The sequence below is a fragment of the Neomonachus schauinslandi genome, chromosome 6, assembly GCF_002201575.2.
Source record: "Neomonachus schauinslandi chromosome 6, ASM220157v2, whole genome shotgun sequence".
In the NCBI taxonomy this organism is placed as follows: Eukaryota; Metazoa; Chordata; class Mammalia; order Carnivora; family Phocidae; genus Neomonachus; species Neomonachus schauinslandi.
Genome location: NC_058408.1, coordinates 71,104,958 through 71,116,515, shown reverse-complemented (window position 1 = coordinate 71,116,515; position 11,558 = coordinate 71,104,958). Strand labels below are relative to the sequence as shown.

Here is an 11,558-nt window from a genome sequence, read left to right as displayed (position 1 = left end):
GTGGCCTTCATAATTTTCAGTAAGTATATAATTTCAACCAATGTTCAGTGAAACAGGGAAGAAATCTATTAGAACACAAATGGATGTTTGCCAATTCATGCTTGGACAGAACAGAAAGTGTGAGAGAGGTATGAGGACATTTCATTTAATAAGGCAAAAAAGATTAAAGTATAAATATTGGGGACCATGACAGATGTTTGATTTTCAACTATCATGAAGTTTCAATTATTTATAGACTCATCTAACTTGTAGGTTGCATCTAAATGTGTTATAAACAATTCAATGGAAGGGAGAGACACAGAGAGAGTGGGGGGAGAGAGAGAGCATTTAATTAGAATTCACCCAAATCAATTATTTGGTAAAAAGAATTTTTTTTTCCAAACAGCCAAACTGGGTAACACCTATTCCCTGTTGTCATTTTTTTAACTATGTATTTTGACCCTCGTGTCTCCTAAAATGTCACTACCTAAGTCTTGAATTCATTCATGCATATAATTTCATTTGCATCAAATTACTAATTGATACAGGAATCGAGTTACATGGAGAATGTAGCTTTACCAGTAAATTCAGAGGTAACAACAAGGAAACAGGCTTTGCCAGTGAACCACTAAGGTATTTATTTTGTCTAGGAGAGTTTGCAGCTAAATCCCAGAAACATATAAAGCTATTCTTGTAAAGTATATGGCTCATTCAGCAATGAACATTAAAGTGAACCACTAAAGTTTGCTGATAGATCAATAAAGTCTGTGGCTCCATTTGTAGAATGTGCAAAAATTAAACCATTTCACTATTTGGTTCACTGAGTTAAGTACATAATGGCTCAAACAGTATATTATGTATTTGAAGTCAAGCAAATTGCACATTGCAATGTAGTCAACCATGAAAATATGCTATTTCAGTGATTAGCTAAGAATATTAAATTTGAAATAAAATTTGTAATTTGGACAGAAAATTACACAAAATACTAATTAGTCTGAATTTCTTTTATCTGTCATTATTTATAAACTTTTAATATCTAAGCATTGATTTTATACATGATTCTCCTTTGAAAGCAACATGCTTGTTAGTGCATACACAAAAATGTATTTATTACAGTTTTAAGACTTTACAATATATGAAAGAAATGCATAAACTCAATAAATAGGAATGTTTCACTAACTGAAATTAATCTTTAAAAATCTATTTATATGTGGTCCAGGACCAGTAGTTATTTCCCATACCAAGAAATGGTGCCTCCCAGGGTAGGTTTTTCCAGGAAGGATCAACCCTTTCCCCTGATTTTTTATGTGGTAATAGTTACAAAATTAATGTCGCTTTTAAGTGAGGGTTTTGGAAGATGCTCTTTTCTAGGGACTGTGGTTTAGAGAGTTCAGCGCTCCAATTCCAGCAGCATCTGGGAGCCTGGACCCATAGCATCATTTGGAAACCTTTGTAATAAGGGCAAGGTGTCTCATCTAGTAGCAAGCTGTCAGTGGAATGGTGAGTTACAGATTTAAGGCAAAGAGAATCAGTTCAATTGAACAGAGGTTTATAATCCTCTGCTACTTGGTCAACACTAGACATATAAGCAAAGTATAAAAGAAGATCTCTTCTCAAAGTATCTTTTGGAAAAACGTATTACATACAGAAACAAACCAACAAAAAAACAATATATGAGGAAATAATTATATGTCATAATACATGATAAAGAGAACCAAACCGGTTCTGTGACTTTTCATAAATAGGGAAAGCTTTGTGAAGTTTATGGGACTTGAACTCTCGATAGGCTTGTGCAAAAAATAAATGATATTTCTAGATCTTAATCTTGCTATATCAAGAACACTGTGAATAATAAAATTTCAAATTCAAGTTGTTTTAGAAACAGCATAGCCCATCCTACATCTCAGGCCCTGGGTACTGACCAGAGAAATTGAGCTAGACAGCTTGAAGCATCCCGATTCATCGTGTTGCCTGCAATACACCCCAGAGGTTAGCAGTTCCATTTGGAGAGGTAAAATATAACTGGATTTTGAGATAACTTGAGGATAGAATGGCTTAGATTTAATCTGTTCATCATCAGAATTTGCTATCGGTTATCAGGAAGGATCGGGATACGACAATCGTGGTATTTTAGAAAATTGGATTTGTTTCTACACAGAGTTTGAGGAAGAAATAGATTATGAGTTTATGGAAAACTGGAGCTAGATTAGTATTAGTAGAGAGAAGAGAGCAGAGTCTCAGTGTAAATGGGCCACAGACAGGACCAGATGGCAAAGGAAGGACAGAAGAGAATAGAGATTCTAATACGATTCTCAACACACAATTCTGGAAGATTCAATTTCTGAGATGTGTGCAGATAGTAAAGAAATGCTTTGAGAAATGCAGGAGTGGCGTATGAGGAAACAGCGGGAGACGCTGCATATGAGCCGTACCAACAAGGACGGAGTGCGTGCAGCCTTGGTCCTCGTGGGAGAGCCAGGGGCAGAAGCCTGAGACCTCACCTGCACGCTGCGGCCAGCTTGGGAGTGAGCACAGGAAGGGAGCAGGGACAGAATTAATAAGACTGAAAGATGTCAGGCCCAGAGGAAACAGAGCCAGGAGGATGCAATAGCATGAGCACCAAGAAAAATTATTTTTGAAGTAATTTTGAAACTTACCATGAAACCAAGAGTAGAAGAATTGGAAAAATTATGCCATAGGGCTTCATGGGAAAAACCATGGTCACTTTATAACTTCACATCAGAGGGCGCCTGGGTGGCTCAGTTGGTTAAGCGACTGCCTTCGGCTCAGGTCATGGTCCCGGGGTCCTGGGATCGAGTCCCGCATCGGACTCCCGGCTCGGCGGGAAGCCTGCTTCTCCCTCTCCCACTCCCCCTGCTTGTGTTCCTGCTCTCGCTGTCTCTGTCTCTGTCAAATAAATAAATAAAAATCTTTAAAAAAAAAAAAAATAACTTCACATCAGAATTTAACATTTCTTTTTTTTTTTAAGATTTTATTTATTTATTTGAGAGAGAGAGTGAGAGAGAGAGAGCACAAGAGGGGGGAGCGGGAGAGGGAGAAGCAGACTCCCTGCTGAGCAGGTAGCCCGATGCGGGACTTGATCCTGGGACTCCAGGATCATGACCTGAGCCGAAGGCAGTCGCTTAACCAACTGAGCCACCCAGGCGCCCTTCACATCAGAATTTAAAAGTTTTATATTTCCTACCCTTATAAATTTCCCTTGATATAAATGTATGCGTGCGTGTGTGCACGTGTGTGCACGTTTGCGTGCATAAGGGAATCAGGAAGTGTGTGAGATAAGGAAAAGGAAACAGCGAATATATAACTGATCAGTAACATCTGCCATTTAAAAAAAAAAAAAAAAGTGAGGGTGAGACTGAGTATGGCCGAACAGAGAATTGTTTAATGACTGGGAAACCTGATCACATTCTAAAATGAGGGGAAAGGGCCATTAATAAAATGACGTAACACCTAGTGTCTGAATGCCTATCATGTATCCTGAATAGTCATAATTGAGTAGGAAGATGGTGGTGAGCAAGACAGCGGGGTCATTGCCCTCAGGGAGCTTACATTCCAGGGGAGATTAGCAGTACATAATCAGGCAAAGAAATCCTATAATTCCATGTAGAACTAATGTTAGGTGGAAGGTGGAGGAGAGCAGCAGAATGAACTGCCCCAGGAGCCCCGTGTCCTTGAAGTCCTTGAAGGGGGGTGGCAGAGACAAGAGCTGGAGGCCAAGGTGGTGATAAATAGATCACACACTGGAAGCCTGGGGGCACAACATCCTGACCTCATGGCTTCAAGACCCCGGGGTTGACAGGTGTAGGGGCAGGTGCTCTGCCTTCCACCTCTGTCCCAGGGTAACCCCCAGACTCATCACAGTGCACGTGCATGGTGCGTACAGCCCCCCACTGTGGAGAAAGGTTGCCAGGACGGTTCTGGTACAAACCTTGTAAAGTCAAAACCTCCCCCTTCCAATCTGTGGGAGGGGTCCCCCAAAGGATCAGAAGTACCTCCATTAGAGACCACCCTCCTGCCCGTCACAGCTCCTCCCAGCCCAGAGAGACCCCATAATATCCAATCCCACAGCAGCCTAGGGCGGGCTCCACCCCCAGGAGCCCTCCCTCTCTCCCACCTTGAGATACACTGCTTTGCCCTTGCCACTTCCCTCTGGCTGTCTTTATTACAACCCAGACCCCCAAGTAAATCCCCTGGTGGGGGATCCAAGGACTGAGACCGCCGTTCACACAAGGCAGACTCCCACCCACTAGGAACAATGAGAACAGGAAAAAAAACCCCAAAAAACAAAAAACTATTCATTGGATGGGAATGGTATTTTTAATTATATTAACATAAAGAATCTCTTGGAGGAAATGACATTTGAGCAGGAATTTGAATGCGAAGGACTCATTAATTTCCAGTAGAGCAAATAGCAAATAAAAGCCCTTCATCAGGAACTACCAATTTTTCAGGAGTCTGGTATATGGTATAAGCGGGCAAGTGGTATGAAATGAAAGGGGTAGGTGGAGTCTATAGGACATGGGATCATGTGAAATTTTGTAAGAAATGTAGTCTAAAACTTAGAGCAGCCATTGTTTGGTTTTATGCATGGTAATGACAGAATCCGTTCCTTTTGTTTGCTTTATTTTGTTTTGAAAGGCTCACCTTTGGTATTTCATAGGCAACTGTTTACGTGAGTAGGAATGGAGATGGGGAAGTAGGGAAAATTATTGTAGTATCTGTGTGAGAGATGCTGGTGGCTGGAAATCAAAATTGCTGTGTACAACATGAACAACGGTACACAGTGGCCCTGATTAAACCTCAACAGTTTATAAGACCAAAAAAGTACAATGGCTAGATTCGGGGTATGTTTGAGAAGTAGATCCAATATGGGACTGGTAGATAAATAGGTTGCAGGGTATGAAATACACAGAAGAATTAGAGATGATTTCTAAGTCCTTGGTTTGTTTTTGGTTTGGTTTTTTTTTTTTAGATTTTATTTCTTTATTTGACAGAGAGAGACACAGCGAGAGAGGGAACACACGCAGGGGGAGTGGGAGAGGGAGAAGCAGGCTTCCCGCTGAGCAGGGAGCCCGATGCGGGGCTCGATCCCAGGACCCTGGGATCATGACCTGAGCCGAAGGCAGATGCTTAAGGACTGAGCCACCCAGGCGCCCCATAAGTCCTCGATTTGTGAGATAAACAATTGGGTGAATAATGCAGCAACAACTAGGTTGGAAAGACTTGGTGAGGCGAGGCTTGGTTTGGGCAGGAAGGGGAAATCTAGCATAATGATACAACGTAAGTTTGGTATAACTATTGAATATTCAAGAGGATAGATCAACCAAGAAGTGCAACGTAGGATGTGAACCTCTGGAGACCAGTCCGTATTTGGATTGTGAACACAGAAATAATAAACATATAGAAGCTGCTTAATACCTAGGACAACATCTATCCTAGCAAGTAATGCTGAAGAGAAAAGAGAAAGGTCAAGAATCAAATCCTGGGCTCAGAAGGAGAAAAGGAAAAGAGACTGCAGAGGTGTGTCAGAAGCTAGGAAAGCATCTCGAGGGACAGGGCGTGGTCAGCATAAGGTGACAGCTGCAGGGCAGTCACTTGATTTGGCAGATCAGGCACTTACACAACCTTAATTCCACCCGATGGTAGAAGCCTGGCTGGAGTAAATCGGGGATAGAAGGAGACCTAGGGCAGGGAGACAGCAAGTATACACCTTTTTTACTCAGTTGCTAGGAGGAAGAAAAGAGCTGCGTAAGAGCTAAAGAGGGATGTAATCAATTTTTAAAAGATGGTTACTAGTACTTATTTTTAGGCCAATGCAAACAATCCACCAATAGAAGGGGAGAAATGGAGGGTGCTGGAAAGCTAAGAAACCTTGGCAGGTGCGAACTTCCTGAGTGGGAGCACGGTGAGGTCCAAAGCACAAACGGAGCAATGCTGGCCCCGAGAGTAGAGGCAATATTGTGCCTCGGCCACATCTGAAGAGAAGCCAGAGGCTGCTACCAGTGCAGGTTTAGAGGAGCCCCTGTTCCCACGGGGCTAAAATAAGGGGTTGCAATCGGATTATTTCTACTTGCTCACTAAGTCAGCAAAGGTGATAGAGAAGAGAAGGAACGGGTGTAAGGAGGGCTAGAAAGGGGAGAGAGAGATGCTCATAAGCAAAGAAGGGATTGCCTCGTGAACAAAGACATGATCCCCACATTATTCTGGAGAAGAAATAAAATTGAAAAAAAATTACTGGCTAACATGTTTGACTAAAAGAAACAGAATTTTAAAGCATTAATGGATTGGTCAGACAAAATTTTCCTTCCCCCCACCTTTTTTTTAAATCAATGTTTCCATAGAGTTTAATGCATTAAGCCAATTTACACAGTCTTTTAAGATTAGTTTTTACTTGTAGCTGACTTCATTAAAATATTCTTCATACCCATTTGGAAGGCAAACCTCTAGGTAATATTGCAGGATGTTAAAGTCATTTAAATACAAATAACATATGCCATATTTGCATTTAACAAGTTAACTTGGATCCATCCTACCTGTAAGGCTTTTAAAATGGTACAGAAAGGACAGATAAGCAAAATCTTTTTAAGTACTGGGCTTCAAGTCTCAAAATGTAATGCGCAATGTGGAAGGACAATGCCTCTGCTTTGATCTCTGTAGGAAGTTTGGGCTGAAATCCACATTGCAACTGATGTGTGAACTGTGTCTTGTCTAATGAACAGATTCATGGTAAAATCCTTTGGGCTTGTTAGCTTTTCTTCTACTGAATAGGGATACCTCTGGGGTAACCTGATGCTTCACAAACAGTATCGCTAAAGATGAAATCTTTAGGTGGTTAAGAAACAAGAAAAAGCACAGTATACCCAGCTATGCCATTCCTTCCATGCAACTAATCACAATTCCTCAGGCTTTAATTAAGCAGCATGAGGCAGCCCAATTAATTCAACATATGCCCCAATAAGGCCTTGCCAAATTCATGGTTATGACACATGAAATGCAATTGGTAGGAATCAGAATGCCCTGGCCTCTCTCAGCCTTGCATACTAAGCCTACTGTTTCAAGGCTAACTTTTGGTCACAATGGCATCCCACCACTGAAGGACGAAGTTGTGCACATCGAGATAAATGGGCATAAGAAGGCTGGGTGCAGGCTGCATGCGTCACCATCCTCATACTGTTGTTTGTGGGTGTTAAAAAGCCTACTTACTGTGAAAACATCCAGCGTCCCCCTTGGACAGCCACCGATACCCCAAGAATCACCATGTTACACCCACCCTTTTGTAGGCATTTGGTCATTGCATCTGTGGAAGCCAGTATTAAAATGTGAGTGTGTTCATTGGCACACTGTTTCACAAATACACCCACTGATACTTAGCTAAGTTTGGAGGAAACGGGACAGCAAGGATCGTGATCTTGAGAATTATTCCTAGTAGTTTCCCGAAATGGCTTATACTACTTATAATTTTAAAACTTTTAACAAGCTTAGAAACCTCTGTCCTTGAAACATCAAAGCTGAGATGAATTATAAGTTTTTGTAAATTATATTAAAAAACAGGTAAATTTTAAACTGATATCCAAAAAGTATGTGTATGTTATCTCACTACTTGTGAGATAGGGACATTTAAAAATTCCATAAAATTCCGCTTTTGGCTCCTTTTCCTATTTTCTGTTTTTGCTAGGACCTACACTCCCACCTTACACATGTCTCATACTACAAATAATGTACGTCCTCCTTGTAAGGGACACGGAGGTAATGATTTCCTCAGAGTCTTCCAGCACAACAGATAACATCTAAGGAGTGACCAGACCTAACTACCATGTGCATAATCCAGGCCACCGATGCTAGACATCTCAGCTCCAAGACCCCTGGCTCCAGGGAATAAGTGACTTATGGAGGACCTGGACACTTGTCCTTGTTCTAACCGGTCCCTGGATGCCTGAGAGGACACATACACCAGACCACAATCCTCAATAAAATTCCCAGACCCTGAGAGCAAAGACAAGACTCTCTCTCTCTTCCTCAGTCTCCCAAACACTCTGTCTGTACCTGTTGTCTCTCTATACCTTCGATAAACTCTATTCTCATTCCTTCCTGGATTGCAGTTGATTTCTATCCTGCACATAGCCAGGGACCCTCTTGGCTGATCCAGTGGGACCCCCTCTGGGTCCTCAGACCCAGCCTGCCTGCATCACTTGCTGGAAGTCACTGATTAAAGATCATTTTTCATTGCATTGACAGCAAAAGAAAACTTGATCTACAGAAAGTCAAAGCCAAAATCAGACCATTTCTGGTTTCTGCACAGCTTCTCCTACAAATTCAATTTCACTGTTGGGAAAACAAAATATGATATATATATTTAACCCTGAAGATAAATCCTTAGATGGGTTGTTAAAATAATTTAAAGCAGTCTGAGAGAAATGACAAACAAGGTTTATGTAAAACTTCAAATTTTAAAAGAAAACAATTCTTTAGGATTGTCAATATAGAAAGAATAAATCTTTGTGATTTAGTTACAGTACTAGAAAAAATACTTCGTTTCCACCCTGATAAACCCAAAGATGAACCCATCTCATGCTATTCCTGGCTACACAAGTCACTCTTCAAATATTTCATCTCATCCAGGCCTGATACACCAAAAAATAGCTTTTCTCCTACTGAATAGGGATACCTCTGGGGTAACCTGATGGTCCACAAACACTGTCGCTGAAGATGAAATCTTTATAAATCTCTATATCTAAATAAAGGAGAAAACATCCATAACAATGAATTAACTTTTCACTGTAAATTTCATGAACACACGTCTATGGCTTTTTTGTTCCTATTTCCAGCCAAGTAAGACAGTAATTATCACTTACCATATTTGCTATACAATAGTTCTTGAATGAATGACTCCTTCATGTTGCACTTAATCCTCACAATAAAATTTTTCTCAAGAACAGAATGACAATTTTATATTTATGTCACTATAAAAACCTGAGTTCAGAGAAGCCGACAGCCACGATGAAGAAAGGATAGAGGCTCAGTTCTGATTCCAAGCCCTGTGTTTTCTACATCATGTCATAGCTGCCCATGACTCCTGGGTGACATTAACTGAGAACTCGCTCTGCTCCAACAACTTCTCTAAGGACATCCAATGTGCCCATTCACACAGATATTATTAAAACCTATATGTTGACACTATTCTTACACTATTTTATGATGGTGAGACTGACTACTGAGAAAATACATTACTTGTGGGGGGAAAAAACGTCATTTCTCCAGGATTCAAGCCTAGGCAATATGACATGTCACTGCCCTTTTAAGCTCCATATTATATATCGGCATGCCTAGTTCAATACTGATTCATTAAATAATCACTGAGTCAGAAAGTAGGGAATCAGGAGTGAAACACATTGTATCTACTCTGAAAAATCTAACCAACCAGGTAGATGGTCAATAAAGCACTTAAAGGATATGTTTCTATGTATCTAGAAAGTTATTTTCATTAGAGGCAGGATTTTCGTTTTGTACACTGCCTAAACACCAGCAATTTTTTATGTGTTAAAATAATTTAATTCTCCCTGTACATTTCTGTCCATGTGAGCCAAGAGAAATCAAGAATGTATACTTTACAATATGTACCTGTTTTGAGACATTCAAGTCAATTCAGATGGCAAAGTAGAATTCAATCACTAATGAAATGTTTAAAAAATATATATTAAACAAAAAAAATGTTTTTACAAGATAAAAATAATCTTCCACAATGCAATAAATTGCAGATCACCGAAATTTTAACTCTTTAGATGACTTCAGTTCAGTTTTTGGTTTCAAAATCTAGAGACAATCAAAAAGAAAAAGCGTTGGCAGAATTTCTGTTTTTATGTTTCCCTTTCTTGCTTCTACTACTTGTTACACTGTTTAAAGAACATGATGAAGGTGCTCTTGCATGACCTGTGGCCTTCAGATGGTCAAAAAGTTTATTCCGGGATGGAAACTCACTATGGCAGGTTGAATAGCTGATAAGAACATCACTCACTGTCTGTGGTTCAGCAGGTACTTTGACAGATTTTTTCATATCTTTGGCTTTTTTTCCTTTGGGTTTAGGAGCATTCTTAGCTTCATTTTTTGGATCATCACAGAGTTCAACAGTCTCAGTGAAAGTGATACTTTCTTGGGGACTCCCATCCAATTCTTTGGCACAGTCTTGATTTAAGTTGGTATCTTCTGATTCAAACTTTACTTCTTCTCCAGTTCCATTTTCATTGAAATTATCATCATAATTCTGCGCTGGTTTCTGTTTCTTTTTCTTCTGCCTTTTGGAAAGCTTTTGTTTTGGTGCATCTTCTATTTCTTCCTCAGAATTGGCATTTAATGGATTTTCATCAGTTTGAAGTCCTGAAAAATTTTCTTCCTCCTCCTCCAACTGTTGTTTTAACAAGGCAACCATTTCCCAATGCTTCTTTGATTTTTCATGATTCCTCATGGCCTTTTCCATCTTGAAAGATTTGTCACACACTGGGCAGGAAAGGTCATCATACAGCTCAGCATCCTCAGCCTCATCACTGTCTTTACCACCGTGCCGATCTTTGAGCTCAGATTCCTCTGTCCCATCTTTGGGCTCAGATTCCTCTGTCTCATCTTCATCTGATCCATCTCCAAACTCCTTCTCGTAGCCCACCTCCATTTCCTTGAGCTCCTTTCCCAGGTCGGCCATGGTCATCCAGCTCTGTCCCTTGTACTGCTCAGCCAGTTTGGCCTCCTTCAGCTTCTGCAGCCGCCTCATCTCCTCTGCCTTCCTGGCCTTCTCGGCATTCTGTTCCTCCATGAGCTTCGGATGCGCCTGCACTCTTCTGTCTCTCTTATGGATGAACGCGACCAGCTGGCGCACAAGCTCGTTCTCCTTCCTTGCTTTGTCATGAATCTTTTTTTTCTTTTTCCATGGCTCTTTCGCCCAGCCGTTTGAAGCTTGCCATGTATCATATTCTTACTTCCAAGGAAAGTTCTTCTGAGTGCAGAAACTGCCAACAGGCATAGAAAGGGTGGACTACCATATCATAGTCACTCTGGGAGTCTCCAAAAGTGGGGAAATCTTCCATCTCCTCTTCTAACATAGATTCTAGCTCTTCCTTCACAATCATTTCAAAAACGTTATGATAAACTGTATAAAAGCCCTTTTCATCATCTCTATAACCAGAGTAACAGGTCCTTGTTTGTTGTGAGCACTCAAGATTTATTAATGAATTAATCTATTGCTCTAATCTTCCATCCAATCAGAAGGTATTTGCCAGATGACTAAGTGGGAACAGGTACACAGGAAGCAAGAGGACAGTGGCTATTTACTTTGGAATCAGAGACCTAAATTAAAGTCTCTCTCATCTTAGATCCATGGACTTAGGATGTTTCCTCTCTCTGAATTAGGGCAACCGACATACACAGGAAAAGGTAAAATGAGACTCCAATGACATAATCAAGTAAATCTCAAACCAGTGTCTAGCATTCAGTTATCTGATGAATAATTAAATTAATGAATAGAATAAGAATGGAGAAATATGTCCTAGAATGAAGTGTTTTTTTCCATAGAT

The 11,558-nt window shown here is 40.5% G+C and overlaps 1 protein-coding gene across 1 annotated transcript in view; it reads right to left on the bottom strand.

Annotated features, from left to right (window-relative positions):
* Positions 1-9,820: 9,820 nt before the first annotated feature.
* LOC110571352 (dnaJ homolog subfamily C member 21-like) overlaps positions 9,821-11,558 on the bottom strand; it is a 58,514-nt gene continuing 56,776 nt past the window's right edge. The window contains 2 exon segments of the mRNA XM_044916205.1: positions 9,821-10,994; positions 10,996-11,181. Of these exon segments, the coding sequence (XP_044772140.1) occupies positions 9,821-10,994; positions 10,996-11,181 (1,360 nt within the window).